The sequence below is a fragment of the Psittacula echo genome (assembly GCF_963264785.1).
Source record: "Psittacula echo genome assembly, chromosome: 13".
Classification (NCBI taxonomy): Eukaryota; Metazoa; Chordata; class Aves; order Psittaciformes; family Psittacidae; genus Psittacula; species Psittacula echo.
Window position 1 is genome coordinate 8,420,580 of NC_137749.1, and position 20,193 is coordinate 8,440,772.

Consider the following 20,193-nt stretch of genomic DNA (forward strand, 5'->3'; position numbering starts at 1 on the left):
ATTAAACAAAATTAAAAAGCTGATACTAAAGTGAGATGACAAAAGTTGAGCTGTTTTCATTTACCATTTGACTTTTAGCTTTAGCGCTTTGCTGCAGTCATCTGCAATTCCTCTGCTGTGAACCAGCAGGCAGAGAAACATCTGCTGATCATCCCTTACTGATTTAGAAACCTTTTTTTTTAATCCAGTGTAATATATGTATGAATGGGAAAGAGTGGTAACATCTATAGTGGTAAAAGCTGTCCTTTTCTGTATGAGATCAGGTCAGCAAGAAAGTAGCAGAAATACAAGCATGGCTAGTCACAGATAAAACAGTAAAAACTTTTCATGGTGAAAATATTTCTTGTAATGCATATTATGATGCATTTTCCAATGAATTGCGCATTGTACTTACACTCAAAGAAGCTGCTGGTTACCTTGTCCCAGCACAGGTCTGGAGGGGCACTTGCAGCAGGTCAGAACACAGGAAAGTCATCCTTTGGTGCTTGTGCACCTGCAAACTGTGCCTGTGCTAATGTGAGAGGGAATGCTTGGCAAAAGTGCCAGATCAGTAAGAGTGGGTCACACCAACTATCCCTGTGAGTTTATAATCAGTTGTCTTTCACATTTCCCATCGTAGACAGGGCACCATGCTTTCCTGTGCACTTGCCCTCTTCTGTGCTGACTCAGATCACAACTGAACTGATCACATAAAGCTGAAAGCATCTATCTCTCTTTATTGATCTTTTGGGGAATACAAACCCCTTGGAATAAAGTGTTTAAAACACTTTTAAGTGTTTAGTCACTAAGTTAGTGTGAATTACTGAGGGGTTTTTTTTTTCAAGTAACCATGCTTGGAACAAAAAACTCAAGCATTTGGAAATTATGGGATTCTTGTGTAAAAATAATCAAAAATTATCTCACTTGAAATGCTTTTCAGTTGATATGTTCACTGCAGTGCTTCTCTGAAAATGGTTGTGAGTAGAAAATGCAGAAGTAGTACTTTTATGGGGAGGAAGGGGAAAGACTTGCCAAGGGGCTAAGTGGAATGATAAATTGCTTGCCCACTGAAATTATGGGTATCCAGTTTCTTGCATTTTGCAGCTCTTCCTTTTTGTGGCAGAGAAAAGAGCTGAACAATTTAGTATTTCCAAGTGTGTGCGAGGCGTGTGCACATGGCCAGCTCAGCACTTAACTTGCTTAAAAAGGAATGCAGCAAAAAGCAGATTTGACAGCTGCTTGATGAGTCAATGTTAAGAGGAAATACTTTTTTATTGCACTGTACTGCATGGCAAATAGAAATAACATCCAATAATAATAACTGAGAGGAGGAAGTGACTAGGAAAACCAAATGTCCTGATCAGAATATATTTAAAGTTGTCATTTCAGTTTAGGCTGCCTTACCCTGTGTGACATCTGTGTCATCTTCTCACTCCCCCAGCTCATCACTCAGATGGCTCTGCCACCTCCGGATCCACAGTTTGTTCTCAGAGGTACCAGTGCTGCAGTCCACACTCTGCATTTCTCCTGTGGAGGCCAGGAGCCCGATGTCCCTATTCTTTTCTCTGGGTAAGTAAACCAGGATTCCTGGCTGAGTTGAACATCATATGGACATTTCTGTTTAAACCACAATTTATCTAAATAATACATTGTACCTGGAGAAAACAACAAAATGCCTGGTTTGTGACTGAGGAGTGTATTACCTTTGTACATACAGCTTCAGCTGTGGAAAAAAAATATCAAAAAGTATCAGACTGTCTTATCAGATAGAGGCCTCACTGAAAGCATCTGTTCTTACTGCCAGGTCTGAGAATGGGCTTATCCATGTCTGGAACCTGAAAACACATAGAGTGGACACAGCACTGGATGGCCATGGGAGAAAATCTGTCTACTGCGTGGAGACAATGGGTGGTAAAAACAGGCTCCTTAGGTTAGCAAAGCAAAGCAGACAAAACCTGGTGAAAATACTCGTCTCTGTGCTGTATGTGATTGAAAGGGGGGGTGGGGGGAACGGGGGAAAAAAAGGAGTCTTTTATTTGTGGAGTCAGTGAAAGTCTCTCCAGTGCTTAAGGAAATGTAGAGAAGTACAAAAATACAGAGAAAACTGTAGAACAAAAAGTGGAAAAAATGATGTGGTTAATTTGTTTATGATGTATATGTGATGACATCATGACAATTGGGGTCCATAGTGGCTTTATTACTGCACTGAGATTAGGTGAGGTCTGTGGGTAAAGGAAATACAATTGGATTTGAAGTTGACAGGTGCTTCACAACTGGTTCTCAGGGAAGATCAAAATTTATATACAGAGGTTATAAATAGAGGGGAGAGGGAGAAAAGGTAAGGAAGAGAAGAATCAGAGATGGAGAATGGAAGACTGAAAATGAGCAAGAATGCTGATGTGTATGCCCTTGCTTTGTTGCAAAATATCTTCTGTTCTTGTTTAGCAAGGGAAGGGGAAGATTTGTGTACTTTGGATTAGACAGGTGATCTAGAGTAGATGCCAAAGTGTCTGTATGACTAGGAGGTGTTCTGACATGTTTATCTGGAGACGACATCTCTTATAATATACAATGGAACTCATTAGCATTTATATTTGTTATCTGCTTAAGTACAATTATCAACACTCTCCCCCATAAAATCATACTGAATGAGCATTGTTTGTATAATTATAGAGTTTTTCCATACTCTATTTTTACTGTATATTTATAACAGTTCACACAGCAGTGCAATTTTAGGACAGCAGTTGTCTGGACTTTTTCTGTTCAAAAGCTGAATCACAACAATTCCTTGCAGTACCCCATTGTTTGTATGCCCAGTGCTATAAATATTTGGACAGTTTGTCACTCAGCTGAACAGCAGGTGGGAGTTTCTGTATTGTTGTTGAAGAAGTCTCAACAGTCTGTAGATTTGCATCTACCTCTGTTTTGGTTTCATACTTCCACAAGGTGATACTGCTAATTAAAACAAGAAACGGATAAGGGATTTTTCATGACGCCTTGTGCCAGGTGATAACATAAGGACACGTATCCTGTGCTGCTATAGGTTGTGGACTCGAAGCTTTGTTTCAGGGCCAGTGGAATCATGTAAATCTGTAGCAATTAATGCTGTGCCCTTTGCCTGGTTTTACTGGGAGCAACACAGAGACTTTTGGGTGGGACGGAGAGGTGTGCAGAGAAGTCTGTGAGCTGCTGTGGTGAGGCAGTGATGCAGATGCTGGTTCTCTGGTTTTGGGTATTTTAACCACGGTTTAATTCCTGCTACTCACTGCACCACCAGTCCCTCTCTTGTTGTGTCACCACACACACAGAGTTGTAAGTCTTCTGTGCCCTCCCTGTGGCTGTGGGAAGTTGACCATTGTGTAACTGTATAGCCTTTTATTTATCTTTGATGTGGTCTTTGTTGTCTTGCTATTTGTCTTTCAGATGTCAACATACCTGACATTTCTACTCCATTGCTAGGGTGAAAGTGTTGAATGTGTTCCTCTCTGGATACTTTTGTTTCCTTTTAGATTAGCTCTAATAAAAATACTTACATTTTATCATTTATGATGAATATGCTCAAAGTCATGAAATTCAGAAATACATACACACATATAGATAGCATAACTGTGTTTGATCAGGTCCCTTTTCACAAGGAAACATGGCTAGCTGTGACTGCAGGGTACCTGACTCCCCCTCAGGCCCTTCCTCCTCCCAGGAACTTTTGAACCTACTGGTCAGTTGTGCAGCCAGCAGAAGGGTGGTTGTCTCAGTGGTTCCCAGTTCCCACATGTTTCATGAAAGACCCTGTCAGTAACCCACAGAAGCTGTACAAAGCTCACTCCTTTGCTGCATGTTAAAGACCCTACTTTGAGATACTAGCCTGCAGGAGCCAGGCTTTCTCAGACCTGCTGCTCATGGATAACTTGTTTTACGTTAACAGTCAGGGTCGTGACCAGAGGATCTGCTTGTGGGATTTGGCAGAAGGACGAACTGCAGTGATGGATTCTGTCTTTACGGAGAATGTGGGATTCTGCAGATGCTCTTTGTTAATGGTGGCACAGGGACGCTGGCTAATGGCCATGGCAGCCAAAGCCCTGGAGGAGGTAGGAAGTATCTTTTTTTCTGGGAGATTGCTTTTGGTTTTGAAAGGAGATAGTTGAGAAGGGGAAACTTCACTACTCTCAAGTTCTCTGCTCGAGAGAGGGCAGAGCAAGGAGCCTTTAGGGGTCCTAATCACTAATTTTACCTGCCAGAAAGATGACTGAATTCTATAACTCAAGCTCTGATAACAAGGATACCACCCCAAGATTGTCTAACATGTAAGTATTTGCAGCTGCTGCTGATCTTTCATGTGCAGTTTTTAAAACTCTTCTGGTGCTGCTCAATACCGTTGAAGGGGAGCAAGAGTCCTTGTGGGAACTAATGGTCAGAAAGTCTGTCATCAGGTGGAGGTGTTCATCCTCCATCTGAAGCTGAAAGTCGTGTTTGGTGAGAGGAGGGGAGGTGTAGGTGATTTGTAATGCAATACGTGGTCTTTCACCCCGGGCTAATTCTTTAACTGGTACTTTGGCTGGAAATAGTTGAATCACTATTAGCAGCCAGAGGTTTGCTCAGTGTGAGATAATTGTAGGGTCCCTTTCAGTTCCTACTGGGTAAGTCCACATCTAAAACCCATTATCACAGAATCACTGACTGACAGCTTTGTTGTCAGTTTCCTCTTCTGCTTTGGAGAAATCATATTTTTGTTTTCTTTGGAGGACTATTTGAGGACATCACACAAAAATTAATTATTTCAAATACTTGACATCAAAATACCAGAAATATGAAAAAAATAAAAAAGTAGCATAAATATGAAAAGAAATATTGTTGCTAATTGCAAGGTCAGATGCTTTTCTGGACTATGGGATACATATTTTGAAACTGAAAGTTGCATATTTTACATATGAAGTAATAAGTGGGAATGGTGCCTGTATTGTAAGAAAATGTGAATTTTTTATTATTCAGAAGTTAAGCACATATTTAAGTACTTTGTTGGCTAACAGCCAGAATGTTCCACCTTTTACAGAACTGAGTAATCCTGTAGACACAACCACTGTACCAGTAAATACAACCATTCCCATACCTTGTTCTGATCAAACAAAGGCCTCTCTCCATTTTACAGCAGTGCTCAGTAATAATACAGTTCAAAAAAAACAACCTGACAAGTGCGTTCTTGTGTCAGCCAGAGAAGAGGTTTTGTGTCAGGCAGAGAGTACAAACACACACATTCTGGTAATGAACAACTGAATAACCACCTGATCCAAAGAGAAGGCGTTTACCCCAAAGTCTCTTACAACTCATCTCTGGTTTATTTTCATTTCTGTCCTTGGGCCCTACAAACTGATAATGATTTGCTGTCTTCTGAGGTAAGAGTTCCACTCTGTGTATGAACCTTTACATTAGAACTGTGTCAGGTTTCAAGACATTCACATAAGTTCCTATAATATATAGTGCTTCCAAATAGGCAGCACTGTGTGAGACACAGTACATTTGCAGCTTATGATTAAAATTAAGACTTAATAAGTGTTTATGCTTGGCTGGTGCCCAAAAAAAGAGTAATTTTGTCTTAAAGCAGGTTCAGTCCATAAATAATGAGATCTGAACAGGCATTTATTTGTTCATGATTGCATTTAAATCACCAATTATGAGTTACATGCACTTTTCTTGCCAATTTGCCAGAAACATGTTAAAAGCTTTATTAATGTGAAAAAGAAAAAGGGTGTGTTTCCTTGTGGCCAGTTTTAGCCACCCAGGAACACTATTAACCTCAGGCAAAGGCAAATCTTTCTCCTATTAAGCAAAACCAATATAAACACAGAACTTCAAGTTTTAGGTTACAGTTGTCAAAATACATGAAATAGTATTTATTTCTAGGGCTCAGTTGCCTCTAATGCAGACAGTCTCCGGAACTGTCAATCTAACACAGGCAGCTTATGCCTGCTGGCCTTCTGCAGAAAGCTTTTCTCATCTTTGTCCTTTTCTTTGTCCTTTGCAAGCCTAGCTGAAGCCCTTGTGCCAGATTGTCCATTTTTAGTCAAGGTAAAGTGAAGGAGATAGGATTTTTTTTTTTTAACCCACAGAATTGTGTGTCTCACAGAACACTTATCCTTCCTTATTACATAAAAATTGCAGTGTTGTCTTCAAGGCAATGCCCTTTGAAGGGCCAGTGATGAAAGATGCAAGATGAGAGCAGGTCACCATATTTATAGCCCATTTCCTGCAATAGCTAACTTGGTCATTACGTTGATAGCAAGAAAGTTGCCAAGAAAAAAGCATCTTTTGTTAAGAGTGTAGCTCCAAAGAACCAGAATTCCCAGATGATTAAACTTTGGTCTGTTCATAGTTTTGGTCTACATCTTCGCTATAGCCTCCATTCCTCAAATCTGGAGGATAGTTTCCTGCTCCATCGCTAAGTGGCTTTAGGAAGTGTATATTGTGTTTATCGACTTGCACTCCTAGAGTACAGCTGGCTTTTGGCAGGCTAGCTGACAACCCCTAGAAATAGGAAGATGTTCTGGCAAGCTTTGAACTAAAGGTATGGGATTGGAAAGCCATCGCAGCTGCCGTGGTCCTGACTGATGGCTCCCAGAGGAGCCATATTTGTCTAATACCTCATCTCAGATGCTTAAGAAAATTCGCGTGACTAGGGCTGTCCAACAGCACTGTTGGGCTTTTGCACATTCTGAAATAGCCCAGAATGGCTGGTGGTGCTAGATTTATAAAATGTTTAAGTCCTTTAATTTTATGAGATAATGCAGACCATTGTTTATTTAACTAAAATAAAAGATCGCCTTAGTGATTAAGTAGGCATGTGAGAAACAGCAATGCTCCTGGCAGCAAGCTTTTGATACCTAAGAACTTCTATTTCTCCATAGTTCCAGGCTGGAGAATCAGCCCATAGTGAGGCACTGCTGTGTCAATCAAGAGACTTGAAACCTTCCTGTGCCAAATTGCAAAGGCAGACTCCCCTGATCTTGCCTGCCATCGTCCTGGGGTGGAAATGAGCTACTTCCTTGGCAGAGGAAAGACTTGCCCAATGCTAAAAAAAGAAAAAAGATGATCCATAATTCATTACCATCAGTGCAAGTAACAGTGGAAGCTGCTGAGTAGACAGAGAGCAGGTGTTTAACACAACATTGTCTGACCTTATTCAAAGCAGAGTCAGACAGTGTTGTGTTGAACATACATGTGTGCCATCCCTGCTCCAGCCTGCATTAGCAAATTCTGGTTTACATTTGTTAGTGCAGTCAGCTAGTAAATAAAAAATCCACCTTTGATATATACATAGTGCCCATGCAAGCTCTGTGTTACCATGACAGAACAGAGGAGACAGTGCAAGTGTCCACGAGCAAGCATAACAAAAAATTAGCCACAGAGATGGAAAAAGGGGCAAGGGAGAGGAATTGGGAAGTATTTTCAGATGAAGCAGTCTACAATATCATCTACTGTATGCACAATATCATCTACTGTACAGAAAGAGCACTAACACAAATTAACTAGAAGGGGGAAAGAAGAGGATTTGTTCATTCCAGCAGTTTTGTCTGGTCTTTCCTAAAACAATGACTGTATTTAGATAGATAGCTGTAGATTCCCCTGCAGTTCCAACTTAACATGCATTCCTGTTTTTCTCCAGACAGTTTTTACTGGAAGAGCTTATACTAACCTTAATCACCTTAAAAGACTTGTGTTTTTAACAGCAGAATTTTGACCTGGAGCTGGACCAAATACTCTTGTTTTCCTGATGTCAGGTTCAGGTTTTGGAGCTGCCATCCAAGACGTCAGTCTGTACCTTGAAGCCAGAGGCGGGTGCCAAGCTGGGCATGCCCATGTGTCTGAAGTTATGGCAGGTAAGGCAAGAGTGCCTGCTAATTGTGAAATGTTTTCCCTGTGATTCATTTTATATGAAGCACATGAATCTTTCTTCACTTGGATTTTGATTTATTATCAAACCAATCAAGTAATTATACTATTAAAGGGGGGAAAGATTTGTGAACATCCTTAATGTAACTTTCAGAGCTTTCCAAGCTTTAATGGAAGATTTGCAAATGCTCAGGAAAAGCTTTGTGTCCTTAGGATAGATAGCGTTTTTGCATCAATCAAGAAGAAAATGAGTGACTTACCAAAGCTAGTTGTTTGATATGGTTTCTCACTGCATTAAGGACGATGAGAAATGATTGGGTTACTTAAAAGCAGCGATTTTAATGGCAGGTTACATTCACTTCAACGCCCTCAGGACAAGGAAGCACTCTATGAACATTTCTATTCCAGATATACAATAGGAACAATATTTATGGTGGTTTTGACTTTGGACAAAAAGGTAAATAAAAGCAGTTAGTGGAAAAAAATAAAACCCTAAACATAGTTGCAGAGAATCAGCCCATCATGTTTATGGGGTGCCTACAATGAAAGCCACCTAATACAAAAAGGTGGCAGTAGAGGGAGGAAGGAGCTTAGGTGATTGGCTCTAAATCTCGAGAGAATTGGTGACAAAGCTGATTCCCAGTTTAATCAGTTGCCTGATTCCCAACCACATACTGTTACAGGACTGCACTGCCTGTCAGCTGATGTCAGGTATGTTATTGCTGCAGGTTCATCTGAACATTTATATTGGTTTCAGATGGAAAAGTTATCAATCAGTTGTGAATTTGAGGCCTTAGTGTCCTCACACAAGGTCCTGGAGTGACTGAAGTCTAGAGGAATTCAGACAAAACTAGGAGAGGCCACAGTTCAAGTCCCTGTAATGCTGTAATTAAAAACTAGGAAAGAAAATTAAATAGACTGATTAGGCTTTTATTAAACAGAAAGTTTCTCCTAAAAATGCAATCAGTGTTCAGTGCTCAATGAAATGAATGGGGCTTTCTGTCTCCTGGACATTTTTTAATAAGGTGAAGATAACTGAGGAAATGATCAGTGTTGAAAATTTTGTTGCCTTTATAAAAAGTCCTCTGTCTTGCCATGTTTTCTACATGCACTAATATTGCTATTCCTCTAGGAAGCAGAGCAGGTGCAGAGTCTTAATTTTATGTAGGTTTTAATTTTGTTGCCAGTGGGGATAAAGCGGAGAACTGGGAAGAGGTAAATTATTCCATGCAAATTCTAGCTTGGGAAAGTCACTGCAACTTCCTAGACTGCAGCAGGCCAGGGTAGATAATCCCTCACAGTCTCACAGTAGGGCATGCTCTTTTACAAATGAGTGCAACTCGGTTTAAGTGTGGGGGAGGAGATTACTCTGAACCCAGGACAGGCAAATAATTGTTTGTGGTGTACCAAAGTGATGCTCTGCATTCTGTTCTGTGGTTTCACTGGAAGTGGCACACTGAGTTACCCTGTAACCATAAAAGCAGAGGAACGCAAGCTAACCCAGCTGAAGCCATTCCTGTATAGAGGCCATCCAGGATTCCTTTGTGCATTACTGTATTGGGCAATATAGACATACCCGGGAGATGAGCTCTCCCCAACCCATCGCCTATGGGCAGCGTGTTGCCTAAGAGATTATTTGATGTTGCTTATGGCACAGTAAATTAACAAGTTGAAACAGAAGCTGACATGGAGAGAGCCACATAATGGTCTGAAGAGAGTATGCTTGTGGTTGTTGTCCAGCAAGAGTCTGGGGGCTATGGCCATGTATCATATTGTTCTGCATGCCAATAAACAAAGATCCATGTACCAGGGAAACTGCACCTTACCAGCAGCATGGTGAATTAGAAACATTACCATAGAGCAGAAGGAAATTGAGGCTTAGGTTAGGCTTGTAGATTAAGCCTCACCAGCTTAACCTAAGCAGTTAAAAAGCTTGTGGCTGTTTATTTTGTTGTTTTGAAGCCTTTCCCCCTTGTTTTACTAGGTCTGTCCTTAAATGTATTAGTTTGTACAACAGGTTTTTGCCTTGTGAATGTTCATATTCCCAAATACATTGTGCCTTCAGCTTCACACCTTCCTGCTATTACTAACTGGGTGGAGCAGGATTTGCAGGAGTAAGAATAGGCTTCCCTTAAATTTTTTGCACTCCTTGGGGAAGGCATCATGTTGCGTAACGGTGAAAAAAAAAAAAGCAACAGGAATAATACATGTAGAAACTGGAAATGCAGAGTTATTACTTTATATAAACTACAGCAATTATGGCTGTTGAGCTGACAGCAGATCACCTCTTCTTCCTTCCTTGACAGTTATCCAAATGCAACAACAAAGTGTTCTGCTTAGGAAGAACAATGATTTATATTTTAATTTTTCCACTGAAACAGAACATGAATGGAGAAGAACTTTTCACCAGAAGTGTCCGTTATTAGCAACTGAAATAAACAGGCTGTTGTGAAACCACTGCCTGGTGAATCCAGGCATCAACTTGAGAGGTTCCCTGATCTTTCAATGGCTTTTATTGTTTAAGTTCAAGTACATGTACTTGTCAAAATACTGCATTTCATACAGTTAACGAAAAGTTGGGAAGAAGTAGTGAGGAAGTTCATAGAAAACAATACTTTGCTTTCAGAATAGGCCAATCTTAAATCTCACTTGCAAGTTCCTGGGTTTCAAGTCTAAGCTAAGATACCCACAGCACCAAAAAACCCAACAACAACAAAAGGTTTTGCTTCGCTCTTCCCATAATGCTGAGCACTCACTCTTGTGTTAATGAGGGTTATGAGCACCTATGAAAATCTGCTGTCTAGTGCTGAGTAAGGAAGAGGAGCTGACCCTGCCCACCCATATCTTGTGTTGTTGGCCAATGGAAGCTCTATCTGCTGTACAGCCCCAGGGCTCTGGAGTCCTGTGCTCATAGAAGAGCAGTACAAATAAGGGAGGGTGGATGGGGTATGACTTTGTTTTGCTTTGAAGGTTCTACCCTTTACTGAATATAAATTAAACCTGGAATGTTTGTATCATTCAGATTTCTTTTTTTAACTTTCAAAACCCAGGTACTCTTCATCCAAAATCATAGAATCATAGGATAGTTCGGGTTGGAAAGGACCTTAAGATCATCTAGTTCCAACCTCCCTGCCATGGGCAGGGACACCTCACACTAAACCATGTCACCCAAGGCTTTGTCCAGCCTGGCCTTGAACACTGCCAGGGATGGAGCATTCACAACTTCCCTGGGCAACCCATTCCAGTGCCTCACCACCCTAACAGTAAAGAATTTCTTCCTTATAGCCAATCTAAACTTCCCCTGTTCAAGTTTTAATCCTGATGGTTTAACATTAGTTCATATGTATTGACATACATTCATTGTTCTCATGTTTTATTATTTTAGCAAATCAAAAATTTGACAGAGAAATTATGCACAGTTCTGGGCACTACAGGAGACCTTCTCTGTGGGCCTTCCTACCCGGAGCATGTTCCCGGCCTTCTCAAAAGAAAAGGGATCTTACAGCAAAGAATGAGGCTCCTGCAGGATCCCAGTTCAGAAAGGTGATATATAGGGGATTTCCCTTTGCTTTCCTTCTTCTAAGAGGCAGTTTTCTTCTCCACACAGTGAGATCCATTCCTCATTTAAACACTTCTTAAGGCTGAATAAGTCTGAGGAAAGAACATGAGGCTTTTACTCTGCAGTCCTGTTACCCAGACCACCCATCTCTTGTCAGTTTAACTACCCCTAGAACAAATAGTAACCAGTGGAAGAATTATCTGGACCATTAATAGAAGCATTAAGCCTTTGGCCACTGCAGGCTGGTATCCTGCCATTGACAGCCAGCAGGTTTGAAGAACTTCATTCAGTAATGCAATACCAGTAAAAGGCAAGTCTTTATAAATGTCCTTACACTTAATTTTGAATTGAATACGAAGTAAACATATCCTGAAGGATCTAAGAGTGTTTGGAAAGAGCTGAATAACCTGGATACATTTCTTAGATATGCCTGCATGAGGTGGTTGTAATCCCAATGTTTGTTTTTGGTGTTTCGTCTCGTACCAAATAAATAGCTGGCATTAGCAGATGCCTGTTTTGTAGTTGCTTTCCATTAGGGATTTGCATCTTCACCCACATACCCAGTTACTGCTTACGGGGTCATTAGTCTTTTGGCTGGAGCAATGATGAATATTTTCCTTAAGTGTGACATGTAATCCAGTAATGTTCCCTTCTTTGAGTTATTTCAGAGGCTTAAATAAATTAGGTGTCTGCCCAGGGTGCCATGGCCCTTGGCCTGTGACATCATTAATCAAAATAGCTCTCAATTGGTTACAGTGGGGCTCGGGCGCCTGTTAACCCCTTGGTGACTCACCCAGAGATTCCTTACGGGAGGTTCAGTGTTTACCTTGAAGCACTGGGTAATTGATCTCTATGTGTAACCCTACACTTGGCAGTGTGAAACTGGAATCTTTAGGCATGGCATTTCTTTCAGTGTCCATGCGGGTTTGTATAGCTTGAGAGTAAGTTGCTTGCTCTAGGAATTTTTTTTAAGGAGCACAAAGTTCAGGCCACGAAGTAAAGCTTCTGGAAACTTCAGGCAGCCTTTCTTCAGGTGCTGTAGATGTCAACAGTTTGGATTTTCAGAGAGAAGTTTTCTCTGTGTGTGTATATATGTCCACGTTAGATACATATATATATATATGTATACACAGACTTTATGTGTAGATATAAAAATAGGGGCACGTCAGCAGTTACTGAGTAACACTTTGTGTAAATGGATGGACTATGAAGCTTTGACATTCAGACTTGTAAATTTTTCACTTGTTCACCAGTCAGCATTTCCATTTATTTTCTTGATGCTTGGACTGAAACCTACCTGGGGAAGGTCATTTTCCTAATAGACTGTTTACTTTTCAAACAATTGTACTTTTCTCTTGATCAGCTCAGCAGTGATTCACAACCTTTGCTTCTGGCTGGCTATGAAGATGGATCAGTGGTCCTTTGGAATTTGTCAATGGGAAAAGCATCGAGCCAACTTGCTTGCCACCAGGAGCCAGTGATGAGCCTTGACTTTGACTCGGAGAAGGCCAAGGGGATCTCGGGCTCATCTGAAAAGGTGCTTAGCATCTGGAGCCTCAATGAGCAACAGAACCTCCAGGTCAGGATCATTGGCCCTCTAGTGTCATTTATCCCACTTTGCACTAACAGTTTGATAGACTAAAAAAATATTTAGTCATGAAGAAGAGTTGTTGCAGATCTCTAGCTAATTAATCACAGACTGGTTAGAATGTCTGTGCTATGTGACTGGCCTTAGCACAAGATGGTGAGGATTTAAAAAAAAGGCAAAAAAACCCCTCTCTCACATGTTTCTGGTTTTACCAAAGTTGCAACAGGCACACAAGCCCAGCATTACTCAAGCCATTGCCTCTGTATCTTCATTTATCACGTTAGTAGTGTTCAGCTCTCAGAATGTCCTAAACATTATAAATGAGTTACAAAAATGAGAAACAAAGGATTGATTTTCCAAAGGTTCTGCTTGAATGGTTAGAGCTTTATTTCCAATGTGGGAAAGACAGAAATATTCCATGACATATTTCACAAACAAAAAGAGTAGGCTAGCACAGCTAGCACTGTGAGGTTTAGGCAGCCAGCATCCTTTGGCACCTTCAGAGCCTCAGCTGGAGACAGAGAAAATCAGTTCATTGGATATATCGGTGTGCGTTTGAGCTCTGCATACCCGGAATGGCTGGTTTAGAGGTCTCATGATCACCAGTTCAGTCTATGCTAGTGAATGGCAATAAATACTGCTTAATCTAGACAACATTAGCAAGTGTTCCAACAATGCCAGGGGGTTAAGTAGGTTTTAACTAAGTGTGGAAATGAAGTGCATGAATAAAAATTAGTGCTCATGAAAATTAAAATGGCCCATGCATAGCCTCTCCACTGCTGAGTGCTTTACCCTTTTTGAAGCGGCAGTTGTCCCTTGAACATACAACGCAGAGTACCCTGTATGCCCCATACCATCCTTGAGAGGACAACTGCTGGATACACCAATCCATGAAAGAACTGTAATTACTCTTGCAACTTTTTTTGGACATTTTTTAGGTAGTGTGGCAAGTTAATGCTGTTTCCAAACGGTGCTACAGGAAGAAAAGCAAGTGCTTGGGCAGCCAGTGATGACTTGTCATATTGGGGCTGCAGTGAAGGTGTATAATCTGCTGGGCTTTACCACAGCCTAAACGAGCATATATGGAGTGGTAGGGCATTAAAATCCCAGTACATGTAGTGTAAATGCATCCAACTGGGATGAAGTTTGGAGGACACAGCATTCACTGAGGAGAATGTCTGAATTTTAATAAGCAATACAACATGTAGTAAAAGAGGCACGCTAGATGCTGAGTAAGTAGCAAAGGTGTTCTAAGCCAATGTGGCAGAGTTTTAACAAGTCTGATACACAATTGTCATGGTTTTCGGGGTGTTTTCTGTCACATTTTCTCTCCCCCTGCCCCAGCCTTTCTATCACTATTGGCACACATCTGCATCCGCTGTCCTTAGCTCAAGGAAGCAGAAGAAAGATGAGCAGGTAAGTCAAGTCCTAGTAAGAAACTTGGTATTGAGACTAGTCTTCTAAAGCCAAGGTGTTGGAAACCTGACATCATGACAGGCTTCTTAAAGCTTCACATACTCTGGTGTTAATATATTCCTTCATAGGAATTATACCAAATTTTTTTTCCAAATTCAAAGAAAATATTGTTATCCACAGCACATTTCAGTTATGAGTTACCCATAATGCAGGGCTACAGGTGTGACTCATGGGGAAAATAAACAGGTTTTCACCTGAAATATTCCAGGTATTGTTTTCCACAGGGTATTCACGTTCCCAGGAGATGTCGAATTAGTTACATCTTCAGCACATCACACTCTGCGATAGTAGCTTTTCTCAGAATAAATTTAAATGCCAAGTATTATAAACTGTAAGTAATGTTTCTGTGCTTCACACGGAATATGAATGCCCTAATAAAATGCATCTTTCATATGAGCACTAGAGATTGTCAAGGACGTAGATTAAGGGTTTTTTTCCACTATTGCATTAATAATATAAACCAGATGGGGATTTTTTTTTCCCTGACATTCCAGGTACCTGAGGTAATGGTAGATGTTGGAAAGCCACTCAGTGGCACATTATTTTTATTCTAAAGGTTTTAATAAGTAACTGTGGTGCAGAGCTATCTGCTGGTGGAGAAATAATGACGCAATGATGGTACTTCAGCTCTGTTTTAAGTGGCAATGTTCCAGTTTGTCAATGAATAGATGATGAAGGTAACTTCATAGTATATTGCTATGGGGAAAATCTGGTGTATTGTCTTTTAGAAGAAAGTTGCTGAAATCATCACTGTCAACAAATGACTGGATTGGTTATGAGCCTTCTAATTTGGACAAGATAGTGTAATTATGTGATGATGTTTGTGGTAGTATGTGGGCGGTAAACAGCTTCTGCAGGTGAATAAACAAAGCAGAACTGAGAAATCTGGTAATCACAGGAGCTCCTTTATACATGACAAGAAAAAAAATTCTGTAAGCGGCAAAGTGTACAAGTTTTGGTGGCTGGGTTACTGAGGCTTTTCCCTCAGATGCTGAAGCTGAGGCTGCTACTATCTTGGCTATTCTTCCTAATAAGAACAGGGCTTAAGACATGGTTTGGGTATAGGAGAGGGAGATTTAGGATTAAAAAGAAAAAGAGAGAAGGGAGAGGGGAGAGGGGGGAGAGGGAAGGGGGGAGAGGGGAGAGGGAAAAGGAAGGCAAGGAAAAGGAAGGCAAGGAAAAGGAAGGCAAGGAAAAGGAAGGCAAGGAAAAGGAAGGCAAGGAAAAGGAAGGCAAGGAAAAGGAAGGCAAGGAAAAGGAAGGCAAGGAAAAGGAAGGCAAGGAAAAGGAAGGCAAGGAAAAGGAAGGCAAGGAAAAGGAAGGCAAGGAAAAGGAAGGCAAGGAAAAGGAAGGCAAGGAAAAGGAAGGCAAGGAAAAGGAAGGCAAGGAAAAGGAAGGCAAGGAAAAGGAAGGCAAGGAAAAGGAAGGCAAGGAAAAGGAAGGCAAGGAAAAGGAAGGGAAAGGGAAAAGAGAAAAGAGAAAAGAAAATAGAAAAGAAAAGAGGGAAAGGAAAGGGAAAGGAAAGGGAAAGGAAAGGGAAAGGAAAGGGAAAGGAAAGGGAAAGGAAAGGGAAAGGAAAGGGAAAGGAAAGGGAAAGGAAAGGGAAAGGAAAGGGAAAGGAAAGGGAAAGGAAAGGGAAAGGAAAGGGAAAGGAAAGGGAAAGGAAAGGGAAAGGAAAGGGAAAGGAAAGGGAAAGGAAAGGGAAAGGAAAAAAAGAAAAAGAAAAATCCTGGCTAGCCTGTGTTAAGGAGGGGACAGGATTGTTTCTGTTGGCCTCAGCATGTCAAAATACCTCAATTCATCTGCTAGTAGATGCAAATGTCCTTGGTCATGACTGGCTTAAAGTAGCTCACCTGTTTTTACCTCTTTGTTTTCTTAAATACAAGCTGGTTTTCTGGTTATGAAATTGTGTTGGTTTGCATTTGACTACAGTAGTTGCCCATAAGTGGATGGCACAAATCCTGGCACTAGGATTTCACCTGGCTGCATATAGTTTGAGCAAGTTGTTCTACTTTGTTTTTTCTCTCTCACCTCTTGTATTTGCAGATCATGCACAAATGCCCACTGTTCCCTCATGTTCCATAGCCAAAAGGCATCACCATTATAGGCTTCACTTTCAAGCTGTAGCTTGCTGATGACATGCAATTTCTCCCAGTCACCCTGATTTTGCTGTATGGCTCTGCACACATAATGACAGTAATGATGGGAAGCACCACACCTGGGATTGGTTATAGCCATTAGCTAATAATCTCAGTTACACAGTAAGGCCCAGCCTACATGTGCCAGGCTGATGATGTAAGTAAGAAATCCATCCCTTGCCAATATGCATACGCCAACAACAATCCTCCTGAAGCCACACTGCAGTAGCCTAACTGGGGAGCATACATACCAGCAAAAAGTACAGGTTTTGCAGTAGCAGCCCCACAAAAAGGCCCAGATACAGCCTCCTACAGCTCACCAGCATTATAGTTCAAATGATCTGTAATGAATATATCCTTTTTAACCCTGTGCCAACTATGCATCATGGACTGTCCTTTGAGGAGGAAAGCTATTTAGCTCTAAAACATACTTTTCAATTCCTTCCCACCTCAGAAAAACAGCAAATACCACACAGCTTATTAAAACATATACTGAATTATATTAGGCTTTGGTACAAGATAGCTACAGATTCAGTCTGAAATAGGTGGTGGCATTAACATGTCATTTCCAGTTGTGCTTATAAATAACAGCACTTCAAGGTCCATATGCTCCAAAGGTGTCTTCCACACTGGGACAAAAGCTGGGCTATTTCAACACAGACGCACACATGGGTGCATGCACACTGGTGCCTGTGCTTTGGCAGCAGACTGCTGACTAATACAAGTTACATGAGGTGATCCCAGCAGAAGTGTATTACATTGAGCTTCAGGAGAAACTTATGTCAGTGAAGTGGAAACTTTTCTTTCTAAGGGCTAAGTCCTGTGCACTCCCAGTGCCTCCTGAAAGAAGCTAAATGCCTTCCTATTTAGTTGTGCCCCTCAGAAAGTTGTGGCCCAGTAGTCTCCAAACAGTAACAAAAGGCTTCCAAGATTGAAATCAATAACTTGGTCATAATCCCCTTCTTGGAATTTGGTGTAAATAGAAGTCTCTTGGGACAGAGTACTAGAAATACAGATTTCCTGACACTGTAACCTAATTCCTGGAAGCATTCCTTTCTCAAGACTGTGGTAAATGCTACCACAGCTTATTGGTGTTTTTGTGAGGGGCCACAGTAGTAGAAACAAGTAGCAGGTAGTTTAACCTCAGCTCAGTATGGGAACACTGCAAAGGCAGGGAAAATATCTGGCCATAGCACTGAACACTGCAGCACATGCAAGAATAGCTTGAAAAGCAAAGCTGTGTAGTCTGATTTTCAAACTTGACTCTGAGCTTCACTTGTGACAATATAAATACCTTCAAATGCAGTATAAACTAAAAACATACACACGATGCTATTATTTTTAGAGAATGTTGCTGGAGATAGGATCAAATTAAGATCTTTTCCATCTCTGTCTATAATTTTTCATCTGCCATGTGGTGAAAAGCTCCCTGCTACCTGTGTGATAGCAATGTATTATTGCTGGTCACTCTACCTTCTAAGATCCCCACAGGTTCCTTTTTCTTCTGTTTTAAACAATTAGAGCTCACCTCTTAACTTTCTCACACAGGTTTACAAAACACACAACCTTGTCAACGCTGGCATATCCGATATCACCATCCGTCCAGACAAGAAGATTGTAGCAACAGCAGGGTGGGATCATCGCATCAGGATCTTTGGCTGGAAAAAACTGAAGCCCTTAGCGGTGCTGGACTATCACACAGCAACTGTCCATTGTGTGTCCTTCTCCAACCACAAAAACCCCAGGGAGAGACTACTGGCAGCTGGCTCAAAAGATCACCGCATCAGTATCTGGTCAATATATACTCAGACGTGACATGTTCCGCACTTTCAGGGACTAGGAAAACAAGACTGGTGAAGCATTCTTTACACTGTATTCAAACCTGGATGTGGAGAAGTAGTTGAATGTATTTCCAGGCTGAAGTGAGAGTCCTGGGTTAATTCTTATGCTGCTTGTTCAAGCTGCAAGTTTAGTTTTCCAGAGAGGAAATGGATTTTTAAAATCTGTAACATGCAAAGCAAGGCCAGTCACAAATGAAGACACAGAACAAGTCACTTTGAGTTCTGCTACAGGCTTTAAAACAGCTTGTCTTTAGCAGGTTGCTGAAATAACTTGTGCCAATATCTTCTTTTGTGAAAAATGACTGGAATCCCTCAGGCAGCCATGGGGGCACAATATAGAGCACAGGATCACAGAATGGTTGGGGTTGGAAGGGACCTTCAAACATCATCTAGTCCACACCCCCTGCCATAGGCAGGGAAGTCTGTTTGTAAGGCATTTATGTATCCAGAAATCTGAATCAGTGTAAAATGTCACTCGTTCTTGAAAATTTATACCCATTAAACCACTTCCAGTGGTTTCTCATTGTCAGTTACTTTTTATTCCCCATAACTGCAAGGCTAGCAGAACAACCTTGATTTGTTCACACTTCTGTCAGTTTCTAACTTAAACCAACAGCCAGGAATGTGACTAGGGACGGCCTTTGGCATTTATGAATTTCATTGTCTCCTGTCACCTCGATCTTCACAATTAATCACAAGAAAGGAAGGGGTAAAAAAAAAAAATCTTCCCCTGCACTGCACTGCAAAGCTATGTAAAGCCTTTCAGAGCCAGTGCTAAATCCTTTCCATAGACTGACTAGCTGAAGGATTTAAACTCAGCAATCCAATTAGCGCCCTTCTCCTTGGAGAGTTAGGGGTAGGTTTCAGTATGGCAAGGCTGGGATTCAGCTACACAACTCCCATTAACATTTAGGGGAATTGCATGGGTAAATCCTTATCCACACAGTGCGAATGGTTCCATTAACTTGCCAGCTCTATAATCATGGAAGCTGAAATTCATCCAATGAAGGGTTTTTTTGTTTGAATCATGAAGCAACATTTGCATTCTTTTAAACCATACACATACTCTTAGCAATAGACATACGCAAGTCTGTTCATGGACATCTCACTGTTGTATTCCCTCACAAAGTTGCAGTTACAACTGCAATTAGCAAAGGCTGGTTTGTTGAAAAGGAGATGGCCTGGAAACTGGAACTCAGCTTTACAGCCTGGAGTGTTCTGTGTCCAGGCTGTGTACTGTTGATACTTTACTGGAAATACTTGTTTCTGCCTCTGTACAGAGCTGAACATCAAAGGAAAAGTCACCAGAGTTGTAGTGAACAACAACATCAAAGACTTTAGAAATTATCTCAGGGAAAACATAGAAGCAAATTAAGGCCTGGGTCTGCTACCCAGCTGTGCTTTGCAGGCAGAGAATACTGTTGGACTAAAAGTCTTAAGCATCAAGCCCGATGTTCTTTCCATTAGACACAGAAACAGGATACTATTCCCAGGCTTTTAGAAATAAAACTTGGCCTTACACATTTTGGAGTGTGATGACACTTTAAATAATGCATTTCTTTGATTATTTCTTTACTGTTCAGTAGCTGCATGGAGGATCACATTGCAGTTGAAAGTTAAAGCCTAATTTTGAGTGATCCTGAGTCAAGGGGAAGTGCTGGTGTTCATTACATCTACCAGGCAGAATTGCATAGATGGTAAGTGCATGCTCTGTCATCCACCCCCCACCCA

The 20,193-nt window shown here is 41.1% G+C and overlaps 1 protein-coding gene across 1 annotated transcript; it reads left to right on the forward strand.

Annotated features, from left to right (window-relative positions):
- Positions 1–1,432: 1,432 nt before the first annotated feature.
- On the forward strand, positions 1,433–18,436 carry GNB1L (G protein subunit beta 1 like; the record flags this gene model as incomplete). The annotated part of the gene is made up of 6 exons (XM_080628841.1): positions 1,433–1,548; positions 1,784–1,909; positions 3,902–4,064; positions 7,749–7,847; positions 12,783–12,998; positions 18,170–18,436. 6 exons carry the CDS (start codon positions 1,433–1,435, stop codon positions 18,434–18,436), a joined length of 987 nt encoding a protein of 328 aa, XP_080484967.1.
- Between the last annotated feature and the right edge of the window lie 1,757 nt (positions 18,437–20,193).